Genomic DNA, 19,759 nt, shown 5'->3' on the forward strand with positions numbered 1-19,759 from the left:
CGCGGACATGAAAAACAACCCTAATGCAACAGTAGACCTACACTGAACTAAAGTCAAATGCGCGTTCACTGAGTGCGAGCTGAGCTCATCGCCCCATGTGTCATAGAGTGGGCGGGGCATCTCGATCGGGGATGAGCTTTAAACATGAGAGCATAACCCTAGGGTTGTGTTCTCTATCATAACAGTCCGTTTCGATCTCAAAAAGCGCTTCCAGCTGCGGGGGTGTATGAGGAGCATCAGAGTAAAGAGTTTTACCTCGATCAGGTAGCGAAGGAGGTGAAAGTAGGAGGGGGGGGATTTAGTGAAAGAAAACAATATGGCCGCGGTGGAGCTGGAATGGATCCCTGAGACCCTGTACAACACCGCTATCTCAGCCGTGGTCGACAACTACGGCCGGTCGCGACGGGACATCCGCTCACTGCCTGAAAATATACAGTTTGATGTGTACTACAAGGTAAGGAGTAAAGCGAAAGGGTTCAGTGCGTAACAAACGTCAAACGCATCTGAGACTTTTTACTAGCAGCTCTGCTAACAGAAACTGAAGCGACCTCTCAGTGGAGCGCTGGTTAGGAGGAGAGACTCGAGCTGCCCGACGATTAAACCGTTCAGGTTTTCTGTTTTAAGAGTCCAATCGTTTTCTGTTTGGCTGAAGGCTGTTTGAAGTGGACACTATGTTCCAGTTATCTTAGCATGTAGCTTATCTAGTACTGCTGTATGAGATACAGCTCTCTGGGTCAAGACTAGTTAATTATAACACAGTGACATCTCACTTTTTACCCTGTTGACCTTATTTCTGAGTACGAGCCCAGTGTAATGTGTTTATTATAATGTTATGTGAGTATTTAAACCATAACCGTGTTTCTAACGACTTCATAAGATAACTGACCTCTGTATGTGGTTTGAATGGTTTGTCGCCAACCACTGTGAAAAGTATTACTAAACACTGTACAGTATAATAAACACTTATTAGACCGAATAATAGAGCCATGGTAACACTTAATAAGGTCCCTTTTGTTAACATGAACTAACATTTAAAAATACTTAAGAAACATATTAATTGTATTTAATGATAATTTCAACATTTAGCCTATTAATACATTATTAAAATCTAGTTGGATCTCTTAATATTATATATTTAATGCACCGTGAGCTAATATGAACTAAAATTGAACGGCTGATTTTTTTTTTTTTTTTTTTTTTTTTTTATTAACTAACATTAACAAAGAATAATAAATATTATTGTTAGTTAATATTAGCTACTGGTTTTACTAATGTCAACTAATGGGACCTTATTGTTAAGTGCTACTGCATTCATATTTACTACTGCATGAAACCACCAAATTACTTATTTTATCATCAATCTTTATGTGAAATATGTTAAAAACTGTATAAAATAATGCGTTTTTCATGTGTTTTGAGGCCACTTAGTGCAACCTGTTTAACTCTTTTTATTTGATTTGCTTTTTTGGATATTAAGGTTAGGAAATGTGTGATTAGACCAATCCCACTTTTTCTGATTTTTTTTTATACAAAGGCTATCAGAGTTTGTTGTCCACTAATGATTGAGGAATGATGATAAATTTGTAAATATTCTGCATGTCTGTATTACCAAAGAGTGGAGTGCATTTATTACTTTAGCTCGTCAGTGTGTAGTTGAAATTACTTAAATTAAGTTTAACTGAAACCCACTATACTAGATACTAAGTATTGTGGGACACAATACTAAGAATGTTAACTGGCGTAATCGTTCTTTCTTTTGGTAGTTTGGAGACTGTAGAGGTCTTGTCTTGTCTAACAGCTTTTTCTAATAAAAATATATATATATTTTCTATTTAGAATAGTGATTCTCAACCAAGGGGCATTTTGAGGGAGTGTAAAGATGGCTTAAAATATTTTGAGTAGGACAAAACAAGCATTAAAATAACTAAAATCACAAGTTGTTTACTTATTTCACACCCTCAAAACACCCTTTATTTGTTTTAGAAATGAATGAAGAACCAGTATTCCAACTGTCTTGAAAATACTTGATAAATGAGGTGGATTAAATTTGAAAGTATTATTTCTAGATGTGAAAAATCATGTACATTAATAAAAACTTATTACTCAATTTTGATGTAACATACTTTATATTATACTTTTTTATAAATATACCTTTTGTAGTTATGCCAAGTTCTAAAATATTTTCCCGGGTAGAAATTGTAAGCAGTCAAATATTTGAAAAAAAAAAAAAAATAAATTAAAAAATTAAAAAAATTCAGTAAATCAAGAAATACTAGAAAAGTCATGTATACTTTTGAGTATTGTTGTGGACAGTTTGGGGCCTAGGAGTCAAAAAGCCTAATTTAGGATAATCATAGATTTTAGCCTCAAATATAATAGTAAGGGTTAAATTAGTCTGTTGTGAAGATAATTTAACCATTTTATCTTTGCATTATGTTTTTCACAGCTTTGTTCAGTCAGGCTATTTGGTGTCGGATACCAGATGTGCCAGATCACAAACAAAATGTTATTGGCACGCGTATTGGTCTTGTACATTCTGTTTTCATAATGGCCACTTTTCCTGGTTTTCTGGCTCTTGGCACCCCCAAGGGAAGGCTTGAGTTGTCTTTGTGCCACATGTACAATAGGGTCAGCAATCTCACATTTCTTCATGTGTTCCAGCTTTACCAGCAAGGCCGACTCTGCCAGCTGGGGGGGGAGTTCTGTGAGCTGGAGGTCTTCGCTAAAGTCCTCAGGGCCTCTGACAAAAGGTATTTGAGTCCACTCTTACTCTGTCTAAGGTAATATAGCTTAAGTCAATATCTTAATGTGTTTATGGCCACGCTGAATGAGATTGAGTGTGTGTGTATTTTGGGCTGATGATTCAAATCTCACATGATGTATGGTGCAGGCCTTTATTGGCATCTAAGACTTGGTTGTAGAGTAATTTATGTGGGGATATACTTTGTCACGATTCAGAAACTAATTTGATCATGTTTGTACTAATTTTTAAAATGTTAAATATTGATATACTGTATCTTGGGCTTGGTAAGATTTATTATTATTTTTTTTTAAAGTTGTTAATGCTCACCAAGTCTGCATTTATTGCATCAAAGATACAGTAAAACGTAATATTGTAAAATATTGCAACTTCAAAATAACTGTTCTATTTGAATTTATTTTAAAATGTAATTTATTCATGTGATGGCAAAGCTGAATTTTCAGCAGTCTTCAGTGTCACATGATCCTTCAGAAATCATTCTAATATGCTGATTTGCTGCTCAAGAAACATTTCTTATGATCAAAATTGAAAACAGTTGTGCTGCCTAATAATTTTGTGGAAACTGGTACATTTTTGTCAGGATTCTTTAATGAATAGATAGTTAAAAAGAACAGCATTTATTCGAAATAGATTTAAAATGTAAAAGACTTGACTGACAATTATGATCAATTTAATGCATCCTTGTTGAATAAAAATGAATTACATTAAAATATAAATCTTATTGACTACAACCATTTGAACATTAGTGTATTATATCTATATGCAAAGTGAATAGTGTATAATAATTTGTTACATTTATATAGCGCTTTTCTGGGTACTCAAAGCGCTTTACATGAAAGGGGGGAATCTCCTCGTCCACCACCAGTGTGCAGCGTCCACCTGGATGATGCGACGGCAGATATATTGCGCCAGAATGCCCACCACACACCAGCTTACTGGTGGAGAGGAGACAGAGTGATGAAGCCAGTCAGTGTATGGGGATGATTAGGAGGCCATGATGGTCAGAGGCCAATGGGGAAATTTGGCCAGGCTGCTGGGGTTACACCCCTACTCTTTTCAAAGGACATCCTGGGATTTTTACTGACTACAGAGAGTCAGGACCTCGGTTTAACGTCTCATCCGAAGGACGTAAATATGCAGTGTATAGCATATATTTGCATTATATCATCAGCCATCCTGCTTTCTAGATATTAGTTTTGATTTGAAAAACTTTATTGGTCCACCAGTAATATATTAATTATATAGTATTTGACATTGCATAAATAGGGCCCTATGAAATCCGTTTTATTTTTTCCCGAATTCAGTCTTTTTCAGTTTTTTCCATTTAAATTTTTTCTGGATTCAGTTTTTTTTTCCGTTTTCATTTTTCTGGACTCCTTTTTAATGGTCAAATTGAAATTAATTAATCAAAAAGCATGTCTAATTAATTAAAATCATGAAACTTATCCAATTTAACATTCATTTATTAAAAGTGTAACAAAAATGACATGTTTAGCGCCGTATGAAATAAAAAAACAAATTCTCACCTTATGTTTTATTGTTACCAAATTCTATGTTTTAGCATGTCTAATTGTTTGAATGCATACAAACAATTTTAATTTATTCTTGCAGTAGCCTTATGAAATGTTTTTTTCCCCCTCAGAAATTCTGTGTTGTGTATTTAAATTCTACTGGTTATCAGATGAAGGCATAAAACATTGATTTAATTTATATTTTAATTAATAAAAGTTAAACATTTTCATTTTTGGCAAATAAATGGGGTTTACTATTAAAGTTGAAATATTTTGGCATTATTTCTTAAAAAAATAAAGTTTTATTATTTTTCAACAGTAGTAGTAGTAGTAGTATGTACATTCTACTAAATAATAGTAATATAGACTATTTCTGGCACAATGTCTTTAAGTTAACCCGAACTTTTATTTTGACGGGTTGTTAAAGTTCTGTGTGTATATGATATGACGCTAGTTTTACTCAAATGAAATGTTAAAATGCTTGTAAAGTGCCTCTCAGAACAGTTCTGGAGATGTTGTTCATGTATTTATGTCCTCATCAGGCAGACGCTGAAATCACCACGAGAGCCACGCTGTGCATGTAACTAGTAAACAAAACCGCGCGTCTGCTACCTTCATACAGAGACGTCAGAACATGCAGGATTCATATATAAATCGATTTTTTTTGGCATAATATTTACAGATACTAGTCCATATAACGATTTGATTTAAGTGTAATGACCTACTTTTGATTAATTAATCCAAACTTTGACAAATTCCGTGACATTCTGCGTTAAACTGTAAATTCCGTTTATGACTGGATTCCGCGATTCCGTCTGCGTTTTCTGCATCGCGGAAATCATAGGGCCCTACATAAAGTTAAAGAAACATCACTATACCATGACCAAAATATTTGTTGATACTTATATGAAAGACTAAGTACTTATTTTCTTTCACAGGCACCTCCTTCACCACTGCTTCCAGGCTTTGATGGACCACGGTGTAAAAGTCGCTTCAGTCCTGGCCAACTCTTTCAGCCGCCGATGTTCATACATCGCTGAGTCAGATGCACATGTGAAAGAGAAAGCTATACAGTTTGGCTTTGTTTTAGGTATGGCTGCTGTGGCTCACTTTTCTGCTTTTGCAGCTTGTAATAACAAGCTGTTGCAATAACACTTTGCTTGGATATCAGGTGGCTTTTTATCAGATGCCGGCTGGTATGGAGATGCAGAGAAAGTCTTCCTGTCTTGTCTCCAGCTGTGCACATTACACGATGAGGTTCTTCACTGGTATCGTGCAGTGGAGTGTTGTGTGAGGTGAGTGAATGGTCAGCTTAAGTCTCTTCTAGCTCTAAATGGTCATATTAACGGTGAGGAAATGTATCTTATTAATGTGTTATTGTGGACTTTGTATGCCAGGTTACTTCATGTGCGTAATGGCAACTGCAAATACCATCTGGGAGAAGAAACTTTCAAACTAGCCCAGTCTTACATGGACAAACTAGCCAAACATGGCCATCAGGCTAATAAGGCTGCCCTGTATGGAGAACTGTGTGCCCTACTCTTTGCCAAAAGCCACTATGATGAGGTAAGTCCCATTGCAAATATCCCAGAAGTCTGTTTGAAGAATGGCTGCTCTACAGCTTAATGTGTCCCTAATGTGTTTCAGGCTTATAGGTGGTGTATAGAGGCTATGAGGGAGATCACAGTTGCCTTACCTGTGAAAGTAGTAGTTGATGTTCTCAGACAAGCCTCTAAGGTCAGTGATTGTTAGATATTTGAGTTTTTATAAATATATGTGAACTTCTTTTCCATTAAATAATGAATATTGATCCCTGCAGGCATGTGTTGTTAAGCGGGAGTTTAGAAAAGCTGAACAACTGATAAAACATGCAGTCTTCTTGGCACGGTAAGCACTATCAAGCGTTTTTGGTTTTTTTTAAGCATGGGTGGTGTTGACATTTTGTTCTGTATTTCCACATTTTGTTTTCAGGGAACATTTTGGACACAAGCACCCAAAATACTCGGATACACTACTAGATTATGGATTTTATCTATTAAATGTGGATAATATCTGTCAATCGGTGGCCATTTACCAGGTGAGCCAAGAATTAAAAAAATTATTTCTTTGAAATAATATTTGTGATTTACTTATGGATGTGTTTTACCTTCAGACTGCACTAGATATTCGGCAGTCAGTGTTTGGAGGAAAGAATATTCATGTTGCAACTGCACATGAGGACCTGGCGTATTCGTCCTATGTCCATCAGTACAGCTCTGGTAAATTCGACAATGCACTGTGAGTATCTCAATCCCGTCCTGGGCGCATTAGTTACATGTTCAGAGAAAAAATTATTTTATATCATTTGAACCATAATTGCATCTGTGTCAGGTGGGTAAATGGACAGTGCAAGTGTTTCGTGCACCGCTATTCTTGCACTAAATGATAAAGAGCACATCAGTTGCAGATGATTGATAGACAGATGACTTTTATGAGCTGGTTCTTTTAAAGAATCATTAAAAAACTCTGTTGTTCTTTCAATGAATTCTTTCATTCATGTCAGTTTTGAAATGAAGCTAGAACTGTTTTGAGTATCAGACAGATACCAACAGTATCATTATTAACTGGTTGTTTGTGTGACAATGAGCAGTTAAAGTGTATTTTTTAAAGGAATGACATTTTCATTTTAACCAAAATAATTAGTGATCGACCGATATTGATTTTTTATAACCGATACCGATACCAATTATTTGCATGTCTATGTGCCCGATAACCGATATGCAGAACCGATATTTATTTACTGTTATTAAGTAAATAAATGACTGCGTGAAGTAAGTCCATACTTTGGTTTTTCCTCCTTTCAGTCATCTTAACAAAAAATGTTTTGAGAATTAGCAGTCTTTCATGCAGGGCTCTAGACTCATTCTTCCCACTGATCTCACTTTTGCGCACGAGCACATAATTTGGTTGCAATTTGTTTTTTGTTTTTGCTACAACATTTGATTAATCAATGCATGCTGATGAACTTTTATCATAGTTTATAGTTATATGGTAACGGAAGTTTTCAACATTCAACTCGTTCTTTTTCATCTGTATTATTTGTGATTTAAATTTTGTGAACAGGAATTCCTTTTTTCGTGCGCTTTTTACTTTCAAATTTGCGATCTTGGTGTCACATTTTACAAGAAAAGATCATTGTCTGTTTTGCTTATATCTATACACCTTTAACTTTTTAAGACTAAAACAAAAGATGGAGTCATTGTTATTCTTAATTAAAAAGCACAACAACAATAAAACAGTACGTTGACAATGACAAACTCTTACATAACATTTATCAACAAAAACGAATAAGACGAGGCATGGCATAGGACACACCACATGCTGTACTATATACCTAGTATATTACAGAATGTTTAGCAAACTCTGAGGAAGCAAATACATATTAATATATATTTTTTTTTAATTAAGGAAAGCCTCCATAGCATAACCTGAGGTAAACAGCAAAGATAACAAGCTTCTCAAAACGAAAACAAAAAGAAAAGTAAAACTAAACTGGCTGTAGCTGACAGGAGTTTTTTCTACAAGAATACCACCACGTTCACCTTCTCTGGTTTAAGAAGCGGTCTTTTACTTTAGTTTGAAAACAAATCCATCCGTTGCGCTCCATCCGCGACGCGCACCTTCACGCTCGTGCTGACGCGGCGAGTATAAACCAGGCTCTACCCACTAAGCGCTCGGCTGAAAGCACCTCTCTTCACGTGATCAGTGAAATCTGACTCCTGCTATAATGTGCTGCGGCTGGCAGCGCGCGCTGTATGAAGCAGACGCTTTGGAGCAGCGCAGACCTGGCACTAGTACAAATGCGACCACGTCAAATTTTAACTCGCAAACAATTACCATTTTGGTCGCAGTCTAGAGCCCTGTCATGTTCAATTTAATCTTCGTATTACAACAATAAAAAACATTTTATTTATAAAAAGCTTTAGCAGCAAAACTAATATTAGCAGTAAGCAAAATGAACATAGAAAGTCTAATGTTTTCAAATGGAGAAAATAAAGGAAAGGAGTCATATCAACTTCATTTTTAACTTCATTTTTAAAAACAGTTTTTTAAGCTGTTTAATAGGATAAAGAGTGAAGAATAATTCACTGGATAATGTTAATTCACGGAATGATATTCTCTGGAATATTGGAATATAACAAGCATTGTATTTTATTGCATTTCTCAACTGGCATGCTCTAAATTATGCTGCTGACAGCGCGGTTTATCTATGCCTTTACACAGAACTATAGGCTACTCAAACTGCCATCGATCGCGGAGATAATAAATAATTAATTTCCATAGAGTTGTATTAATTTAGATGTTTATAAACGAAATAATGGTTATATAGTAAGTGTTAATACAATTTAGGGTGCTTCAAAAAAGTGAATCTTGTTAAAAGTTACATGCGGTGGCCGTGCTGAGCATTTCTTGAGCATCAACCCGCTGAGTGAACTGCAATATGAAAGCGGCTTCACGAGACTAATGATGAGCATATAGACAACAGAGAGAGAATTACATTCAATGCTTTTCTTTCCAACATGCAATCATTCATGGCTGTATTATTTAATTCATGCAAAGTTACGTCTTTATTGGGAGAGGACTTGACGGATTATCTATGTGACTCCGACTTCACGAGACTAATAGACCACAGAGAGAATTAAATTCAGCGCTTTTATTTCCACCATGTGCTAATTCATGGCTGTGTTATTTCAGGCAAAGTTATAGCCTATCTTTATAGGGACAGGGCTTGACAGAGTATCTTATTTATCATATTTCTTAGAGCCAAGTTGCATTTAAACTATATATCAGGCATTTATGTAATACATCTAATTTGTGCATTAATGCCTGTAATATTAAATAGTTTACTAACTACAGCAAATCAAGTATCTGCACGCCGTTGCTGTCTTGTCTCCCCTCAGATGCGCTGCAATTGCGATCCTGCGCGCAATTCTGAAAACGTCCACAAGATGGCGGTGTTTATCGGGGAATCCGATATTACAAAACCGATATTCGATTATGGGAAAATGCTTAAATATCGGGAAAAATATCGGTAAATCGATATATCGGTCGATCTCTAAAAATAATATTGTTTTTCCTGTAATCTTTGGTGGGACTCCTCGTTGCAAAAACAGAATTCGTTAGGCAACACTGAACAATACGTAATAGGTCAGAGGCAAAATAGCATTGCTGTTTTTATGAAAGAAGACAAACATCTTTATTAGATCACCGTGAAAATATGAATAATTGAATTGGTGGTGTAAGTCACTTCAAAAGCAAGCTGCCACATTGCTCTCTTCATACCAAGACAAAAGAGTATTTTGGCTGCAACTAATCCCATATGAACTTTTATACCATTTTATTTGTTCCTTGAGTGTTAAGAAGTCCATGACACAGATGACCAGTAGTTGCCCTAAACTTTAACACAATTAAGTTGTTTGTGTAGAACTGTTCTGCCCTCTGTGTTTTTTTTTTTTCATGGAAGTGTTTATCGAATAACGTACCCATTTCATACTTTGAATTTTACTTTTAGATTCCACGCAGAACGTGCCATAGACATCATAACTCACATTCTCCCTGAAGACCATCTGCTGCTGGCCTCATCCAAGAGGGTGAAAGGTGAGACTAGCACTTTGAAAATCTTTCATAACTCTCCTCATTCACAGCTGCATTACTGGAATGACAACGTTAAGATGGCCTTTGACAGTTCAAAGTAGTATTCTCTTTTCACTCATTTAGTTTGTTTAGGTTATGATTTTTAAATTTGTTTAAAAATCATGTTTCGTCAAGCCATGTTTCTGATCTTCCATCTCAAGCCCTAATTCTGGAGGAGATCGCCATTGATTGCCATAACAAAGAAACCGAGGAACGCCTCCTGCAGGAGGCCCATGATCTGCACCTCTCCTCCCTGCAGTTGGCCAAAAAAGCTTTCGGAGAGTTCAATGTTCAGACGGCAAAACACTACGGGAACCTGGGGCGCCTCTACCAATCCATGCGGAAATTCAAGGTGCTTATTAATTATTCCTTATTTAAACCTGTAGTATAAGTAAATCATCGCAAGTGGATCATTGTGCAAACTGTGTGTTTTTGTTTTCTGTTGTGTAAGCTAAACACAACATAGAGTGCTTTTGAGGTCGCTCTTGGGCTGACTGACCTTTCCATGGTGTGATTTGTGATGCAGGAGGCGGAGGAGATGCACATCAAGGCCATTCAGATCAAGGAGCAGCTGTTGGGACAGGAGGACTATGAGGTGGCTCTGTCAGTGGGACACTTGGCCTCGCTCTACAACTACGACATGAATCAGTACGATGACGCAGAGCGTCTGTACTTGCGTTCCATCGCTATTGGTGAGGGTTATGTTTGTTATTTAATGCATTTTGGGTGGGAGTGCGTGATATCGGTACCATCAGACAGTTACTGACCTTTTTCTTTTTTTCTTTTTTTTTTTTGGTTGTAAATTATATACTTAATATTGAATATATACTTTGGACGAAATATGATATTTAATTGTAATGCTCATTTCCACATGACATTTATCTTTTTTGTCATCTAATACTTAAATAGATCTCTTTTTTTTTTTTAAAGATCAACATTGTATTTTTTACATTTTTAATTAAGGATTTCAATTCATTTTTTATTTTTAATTTAAACAATGTTTATAGTTAAAAACAAATCTGGAAAAAATTAACCATGTATGTTGTAATGCTTAAATTCACTTTTAAAAGCTAAAAGGATTCATTTTAGTTTAGTGTTTTATTGTTATTCTGTTTAGATAAAATAATAGTAAATTGTAATATCTGCCATTTATCATGAAAATTATTTCATTGAAATTGGGCACAAAATCTTGCATTCCTAATTGTGGGTAATTTAATAGTACTGTTAAAAATTATTTTATGCTCACAAAGGCTGCATTTATTTGTTCAAAGATACAGTAAAAATAGAAATATTGAAATAACTTATTACAATTTTAAAATCTGTTTTCTGTGTTAATATATTTTAAAGTGTTGTCAAACGATTAATCTCATCCAAAATGAAGTTTTTGTTATAATATATATATATATGTGTATACTGTGTATATTATGTATATATAAATACAAACACATGCATGTATATATTTAAGAAAAATTTTGTGTTCTAAATATATAATGTATGTGTGTGTATTTATATATACATAAGAAATATACACAATACACATACATATATTATGTAAACAAAAACTTTTATTAATCATTTGACAGCCCTAATTTTAAAATTATTTTTTTTCCTGTGATGGCAAAGCCATCCAGTCTTCAGTGTCACATGACCCTTCAGAAATCTCTCTAATATGCTGATTTGATCTGCTCAAGAAACATTTCTAATTATTGTCAGTGTTGTGCTGCTTGATATTTTTGTGTAAACAGTAATATATTTTTACTGACCCAAAACTTTTGAGCAGTAATGCTTGTGCTTTATCTTCAAATGTAGAATCATGTTCTTAACCTCAGCACAACCACATGTCTGTTGTTTCCTTCAGGCAAGAAACTGTTCGGGGAGGGTTACAGTGGACTGGAATATGACTACAGAGGCCTGATAAAACTGTACAACTCAGTTGGAAACTACGAGAAGGTCTTTGAGTACCACAATATTCTGTCCAACTGGAACCGTTTAAGGGACAGGCAATTTGCGGTCGCCGATGCGCTGGAGGACGTCAACACGAGCCCCCAGGCCACAGAGCAGGTGGTGCAGTCTTTCCTGCTTTCCCAGAGCCACGGAGCCGGGCGTCCCTGCTTGGGCTAACAGCCGAGAAGCCCACCTGAAACCTAGATGTACACACCCACCCCCTTTTCACACCCTCACATCCATTTATTCACAAGTAGTCCAGACAGGCGGGGAGTGTGATTATTATCCTGAGATTCTCAAGGACTGTCAATACACTTGTACCAGCAGCCACCATCCCAAAACCATTTCCTTAAAATGGGAGAAAAACCATGACCTCTTTGCGACCATGCTAACACTCATGATGGATAAGCAACCATTCATCGAATTCATTCACTCTCCTTTGAAGAACCTGACCATTTCTCTGAGTTCAAGAGTAGTTGAATAAAAAAAACAGCGCAGTCTGACAAAGACGGAAAACTTCCACACCCTCTATTCTTTTTTTTAAATTTTATTTTGTATTTGAAGGAGAGTCGCTCCACACTACAGGAATACTTTGTTTATCATCGCATTGTCTATGTGTGGAGGAAATTGCTCAGCTCAGCTCCCACAGAATGAGATTCTACATCGTTCATATAATCGTGTGAAGGAACACCCGTAGACATCCGTGTCCCCATTAACATGAGGATTAGAGCTTGACTTCGTATAATGCAAAGCTTTGCATTTGAGGATTACCTGTGTGCTCTCTGGAAAATGAGACCAGCCATGTTACATTATGGACCATTATGTTTATTTTTGCTTCCTTTTTTATTATTAATTCATGTCATGTGTGGAATTTACGGACCAGTGAGTTTACGATTGCTCTAGATACCTTGTTTTTAGTTCTCTTCTGGTTTTGTATTCCCTTAGTACTGACATAGCTTATTTTAAACTGCCAATAATTTATATGCAAGGTATGCTACAACTTGTAGGTGTAACGATGCAAACGGATGAGCCAAAATTACTTCTGTTCATAATAATAATAATAATACATGTGTGACCACAGCTAATTGCCATAATATGAACTAAACAGAGTGGGAGGACGAGTTCACAAAGCTGGCTTTCTGTCATAGCGGATCCTTATTCACGCACATACACAATATAATCTGAAGCGGTGATAGTTACGAGACCAGGTTTCCCAGGTCGTTGTTGTTTTCCTTTCAGAGCTTGGCCCCCGGGCGGCGTAGATTAACACCCCTGGCCCACTGCCAGCTGACTGGACACACAGAGAAAAGGGCTGAGTGCAGCACCTGTCATTGTGAAGAGGCTCCCCTGCTGGGGAATCTGCGGTATAGTGCACAGGGGTGTGAATCCACGCACGATTGTGTAGTAACTGCAATATTTGCGGAACGCACCTGTACCACTCCAAAACCAATCAGTCGGACTCATTTCACTGCCGCTTTTCTCTCGAATATATATCCAAAAGTCACACAGACTCCCAAACAAGTTGAGAATATTTCAAGTTTGAATGAGGATTGTTCAGATTAAATTGGCATCCCTTTGTCACACCTTCATAAAGAACTCATTGCTGAAACAAAGCCTTGCTGCGGGCCAATCATGTAGAATGTGCTTATATTGTCTCGCCACATTTTAGCTCCTAGCCGGCAGCACCGGGACCCCAGATCAAGCTGAAGTCCCAGCCTTAGTCTTAAAGGACTCTCAGCTGGCTGGGATCTGCTTTGTCAGCTTTTTTTGAGTAGCTTGCTTTGAACGAAACCTCCACTTGCAGCTTTTTCAAACACCTTTAGCCCCATAAATAGAGCAAGAGATGGATTAGGACATGTGAGGGGACTATATTTCGCACAGTTTGACTCCTTAGAAATCCCTTTATTGTTACATTTGAGGTTTTATCGTGAAGATTGAGGTGGTCTTAAAACGGAAAGTCCACCTAAAATTAAAATTCTGACGTAATTTGCTCATCCTCGTGTCTTTCCAAACCTGTATGGATTTCTTTCTGCTGTGGGACGTAAAAGAAGATATTTTGAAGAATGTTGATAACCAAACAGTTTCGATTTCCATTGACTTCCACTGTATAGACAAAAATACAATGGAAGTCAATGGGAACTGGAAATATCTTAAATTGTTATACAGAAGAATGAAAGTCATACAGGTTTGAAAAAACATGTGCTTGATTAAATGATAGAATATGCGTTTTGGGGTGGACTATTCCTTTAATACCATATTTGAGGCAGCAAGGTAAGGACAGGAATTTGCCTTGGTTAGAGAGATGATATATTGTAATTAATAAACTGTGATCTTGCAAACTTTGTAAGTGCATTTCCATTGACTGTGTTGTAAATTGACTGAATTAGTGGAGTTCTCATATCAGATGATGAGTTTAGGAATATGAACATCAAATGTGAAAATAATGCACATGGGAAACAAGTAAGCTTGGTGGATGCTGAATGAATTTATAACGTCGATCTGATTGCTTCCTTCTGAATGTCGATTCAAGGGCTTATTTGTCAACCTCAAGTGGTATTTCATGGTTGATCAAATCCAAACTGCTTCTCCATCTGAATAAGCCACAGTTCCCCAAAAATCAAAGGTGCTTCTGGGTCAAACGTTCTCTATTTTTGCATGTTTAAGTAAATGTATATAGATGTAGATGCATAGCTACAAGTGGTTATTGTCCCAGTAAGCTCCATAGTGACAGAAAAAAAAAATTACACTGAGCAGTTAATAAATGTCCCATGAAATAAGAGAAAAAAGAATGAACTTGGCGACTCAAGTGTTAAACTGATCACAGATATTAATAAATATCATCCTCTGACAATAAAAGCAATCCTGTCACTTCAGCTTTTCTTCGAAATCTGCACTCAGAGAGTTGGAAAATGTAATTAAGGATTGATAGCTGATACAGTGGGGCCTTTTAGATGCTAATTATCTTTATGAAGTCCTCAGACATGCGGCCACGTGTAGATTCTGCTTTAGCCAAAGTGCTGTTTCCGATGGACGATGGCGATCCTTGATGTAACAACCTACGAGTGGACGCGATCTCTTATGACTTTCTTTTATTGTCTATATTCATTGGAGACACTCGAGTTTCTGATCAAATCCAATGGCAAAGAAGAGGAAAAATGTGTTATTTAACATTGATATTGACTTACCCTGGAAATGTCAGTAACCTGTGCCACAGTGAGCCTCTGCTTGGATACTCTTCAGTCATTGGCTTTATGTAACTCGCCCTCAGTAGAGTCTGCTGTGCATTGTACATCTGTAACCACCAAATCATTATTAAACCCATTTGTATCCACTATTGTGAAAATCTGTAACTACTTCTAACACAAAAAAACAATATAGAGCTGTCTAATAGACTACAACGAGCAATATTGCTTCTGAAGTATTAAAGTTGCTTTATTTTTTGCCTTTACATGATTATTCTCCACCTGTTCCTGAAGTCAGTGTGATAGGTTATGTTGAGTCCATGAGATAAATGCGACAGGATCCAACAAAAACCACTCTTTTGGGTGGATTGGTGGCTGAACAAAATTTAAGAATAAAAGACTGTACTCAGCATGTGTACGTCTGGAAGATGTTTACTTATATCACTTTCTCAAATTACTGTATCTGTCCTTGAAATATTATATAATCAATTATACACTACTGTTCAGTTTTTATTTTAAGAAAGTAATATTTTCATTCAGCAAGGATGCATTAAATTGATCAAAAGTGACATTTATAATCTTACAAAAGAATTATATTTCAAATTAATACCTTTCATTCACACAGCTATTGATTATTTTTACATTTATGCATTTACCAGATGCTTACATTGCATTTCTAGGCACACTTTATACATTTGATCGATTCATGCATTTCCTGAGAATCAGACTCATGACCTTGATATTGTTAATGCCAGACATTACTGTTTAAACTGCAGAAACCATAAAGTCCCATACAATAAATACATGAAGTGCAATTTTTGCGTCAAGAAAATCTAAAATACAATGTAACTATTACAGTGCAAAAAGCTTCCTTTCCTAACAAATTGCATTGAAGGATATAATAAGGATATTAGCATATATATATAGCCAGAATCCTAAATGTTAAAGAAAGCTTTTTTTTAGGGTTTTCAAGAAAATATAAATAGATCCCTGCAACATTACTCTCTGGTAAATATTTTTTTTTCTCTCCATAAATTACATTCAACAAGCTCAGTAACAGAGATAAAGTGTTTTTTGGCTGCTTATTAGACCAGAAGCCTCATAAAATGTGAATTTCATTCATCTGAAACCCTTCCTACATCCTAAATGAGCCTTTAGAGATCCCTAGTTCTTCTTTTCTTCCTCTTCATCCAATAAGAATTTCAAATGGGTTACGGTGCACCACATCTGCAAAATGACATTAACAGTAGTATTTACACATAAATGCCTTTATTGTGACAGTAAAAGCACAATAATAATGCTGAGTAAACATGCTCCTGACCTCAACTGCAAAGCCCAGTAAGCGTCCCGCTGCCAGCACCAGAATCCCCAGAATCTGTAGCCAGTTTGGGGCAAAGAGAGTTCAAGTTCAAGTTTATTTGTATAGCGCTTTCTAAGATACAAATCGTTGCAAAGCAGCTCTACAGGAAATTAAGTTTCTACAATATATTTATATATTGCAGAACCTTAATATATTTCATTTATGGCAAAATTTGGTAATTCTGTATGTTGTCTGAGCATTGGCATCGTCTGAGGTCCTCTGAAGGGTTGGCATTATCTTTTCTCAGGTGTTCGGTCATCTCAGATCATTTAAGGGTTGGATCCAGACTGAAGCTTCTGTAATTCCTAGAAAACAAATAGAGAAACAGAGAAACAAATAGAGACATAATTAGCATAGCTGCTGTTCCATCTAAGCAAAAATTATTTGTTCAACCCAAGATAAAGAATAATAATAATGTGCATTTGATCAGATATAACTGCAGTACAAGATTATAAGATGCATTATGTGAATGCTTGGCTAAAGAGATGTGTCTTTAATCTAGATTTAAACAGAGAGAGTGTGTCTGAACCCCGAACGTTATCAGGAAGGCTATTCCAGAGTTTGGGAGCCAAATGTGAAAAAGCTCTACCTCCTTTAGTGGACTTTGCCATCCTAGGTACTACCAAAAGTCCAGAGTTTTGCGACCTTAGGAGTGGGTTGGATTGTAGCGTGGTGGAAGACGAGTTAGGTACGCAGGTGATAAACCATTTAGGGCCTTATAGGCAAGTAATAATATTTTGTAAATGATACGTAACTTAATAGGTAGCCAGTGCAGAGACTGTAAAATTGGGGTAATATGATCATATTTTCTTGACCTGGTAAGAACTCTAGCCGCTGCATTTTGGAGCACAACAGACACATCTGTAGCTTGTTTATTGAAGATGCAGGACAACCACCTAGCAGTGCATTACATGAATGAATGCATGAACTAGCTTTTCTGCATGTTTCGAAGCTTGGCAATGTTTCTGAGATGGAAGAATGCTGTTTTTGTAACATGGGAAATATGATTTTCAAAGGACAAGTTGCTGTCTAATATAACACCCAGATTTTTTACTTTAGAGGACGTAACAGTGCATCCGTCTAGTTGCAAATTGTAATCCAAGAGATTCTGTGTACTGTTTTTTGGTCCAATAAGTAATATCTTATCTGAATTTAATAGGAGGAAATTATTGGTCATCCAATCTTTTACATTTCTTACACAATCTATTACCTTAGATAGTTGAGAAGTTTCTTCTGGTATTGTTGAGATATATAGTTGAGTATCATCAGCATAACAATGGAAACTAATCCCGTATTTTCTAATAATATTACCAAGGGGCAACATGTATATTGAAAATAGCAGAGGACCTAGGACATATCCTTGTGGTACTACATACTTTACTGGTGATAATTGAGATGACTCCCCATTTAAACGAACAAAGTGGTAGCGATCGGACAGGTAGGATCTAAACCATCTTAAAGCCTGCACTTGAATACCAGTATAGTTTTGTAATCGATCTATGAGTATGTCATGGTCTATAGTGTCGAACGCAGCACTAAGATCAAGTAATACTAGCAATGAGATGCAGCCTTGGTCTGAAGCAAGAAGCAAGTCATTTGTAATTTTAACAAGTCCAGTTTCTGTGCTAGGTGAGGCCTGAAACCTGACTGAAATTCTTCATAGAGATATTTTTTTTGCAAGTAGGAACACAATTGAGCAGACACAATTTTTTCTAAAATTTTAGACATAAACAGAATATTTTAAATGGGTCTGTAATTTGCCAGTTCATTAGAATCTAGTTGTGGTTTCTTAATAAGAGGCTTAATAACTGCCAGCTTGAATGGTTTTGGGACGTGACCTAAAGATAACGATGAGTTAATAATATTGAGAAGCGGTTCTTCTGCTACAGGTAACAACTCTTTCAGTCTCCATTAAGAGTCTGCAACAGCACCTCGTACTGGTAGCCATACAGACACACGGGTAAAACATGGAGCCCTGCTATTGTCAGAATGCCCAAAGGAGTCTTGAAGCCTGCAACAAGAATAACAGCATTCATCAGGGCTTTTCACAATTAAAATGGATCATTCTAAACCCAAGGTAAATGGGGTTTATAAATTTCCTCTACCTTGGTTTAAAAGTGGGGTTTAGAATGACGATGGAGTTAAGTGCAATGCAAAAAGACATACATCTGTGCTTTCGAACATTTTACGGTTTAAAAAGAAAAAAATAACTTGTTGCCATACCTTTTGCCATCACTGCCTGCACCCAAAGCGGGCTCTCCGTGAACGAGTTCTTCCAATGGGCACCTCTGGCATTGTGGTTGCATACAAATACACACCACTCCACTGAAGACACCAGCCAGCCCCACTTCACAAGCACAGAGAGCAAAGTCATTCAGGCTAATACAAATATGTTTGCAGAATATATTATGTAAATAATAAGTAAGGAAGTAAAGTTTTATGTAGCACAGAAGAGAGTAAAAACAGAACTAAAAGGATATAAAAATGCATAAAATAAACAAAACTAAAAGAATAACAAATTAATTTTAGTTTAGTAAAAATGTATTACTGTATCATACAGTATATCATAAATATCATGTAATTTATTTTGAATCAATTGAAGTCATTTTGTGGCCCCCTAGTGTTACTGGCCCTTGTTAAGCAGCCTTTGTCCTTGCTGATAATATAGTATAAATAATATTATCCGATTTAAAAGCAATGGTTCCAAAAGGGAGTTGTCAAGGCGATGCCACAGAAGATCTATTTTGGATTCCTCAAAGAACCTTTTAGTGAACAGTTTTATATTTTATTTTTATTATAATAATTATTATTATTATTGTGAAGAACCTTTCACTAACAATAGAACATTTTGTGCTATGGAAAGATTCGATTTTTAAGAGTGCATGTATTTATAATTTCCCTAGTTTTCATGTAATTACCTACCATCCAATATAATTGATAACACATACAAGGGTACACAACTCCCTGGGTCACTGTACAGAATCCAGGCAATGAGAACAAGAACAATCCGGATATAACCTATAAAAACAATATAACACATATACAGATGACACGTGATGATTACTCTGACTTACATTGGGTACATAGAAAAAGACATGAAATCCCATATCACAGGTGTCCTCTCTGCTTCTGCAGCCGCCGCGTGTCTATAGAAACCGTCTTCTGTGTCGGAAACAACACGTAGGCTATCTTATTTAAAAGACTTCTTATGCGCAGTAGCACCTAATCAAATTGTCATTATGATCATAAACATTTATACCACTGAGTCCACCTCTTCTCCATGTGTGACATTTATGACAGAGCAGATAAACAGGACTCTCTTCAGGCT

At 36.3% G+C, this 19,759-nt stretch overlaps 1 protein-coding gene across 1 annotated transcript; it reads left to right on the forward strand.

The window, feature by feature from the left end:
• The first annotated feature begins 81 nt into the window (after positions 1–81).
• On the forward strand, positions 82–15,511 carry LOC306853840 (amyloid protein-binding protein 2-like). The gene is made up of 13 exons (XM_079391491.1): positions 82–454; positions 2,662–2,750; positions 5,211–5,362; positions 5,444–5,567; positions 5,670–5,838; positions 5,920–6,009; positions 6,092–6,159; positions 6,244–6,349; positions 6,425–6,549; positions 9,824–9,909; positions 10,107–10,297; positions 10,472–10,637; positions 11,804–15,511. The coding sequence occupies exons 1-13, from the start codon at positions 317–319 to the stop codon at positions 12,064–12,066; spliced, it is 1,767 nt and encodes a 588-aa protein (XP_079247617.1). The 5' UTR covers positions 82–316; the 3' UTR covers positions 12,067–15,511.
• The last annotated feature ends 4,248 nt before the right edge of the window (positions 15,512–19,759 follow it).

This window comes from Barbus barbus, assembly GCF_936440315.1.
Source record: "Barbus barbus genome assembly, chromosome: 34".
Taxonomy (NCBI): domain Eukaryota; kingdom Metazoa; phylum Chordata; class Actinopteri; order Cypriniformes; family Cyprinidae; genus Barbus; species Barbus barbus.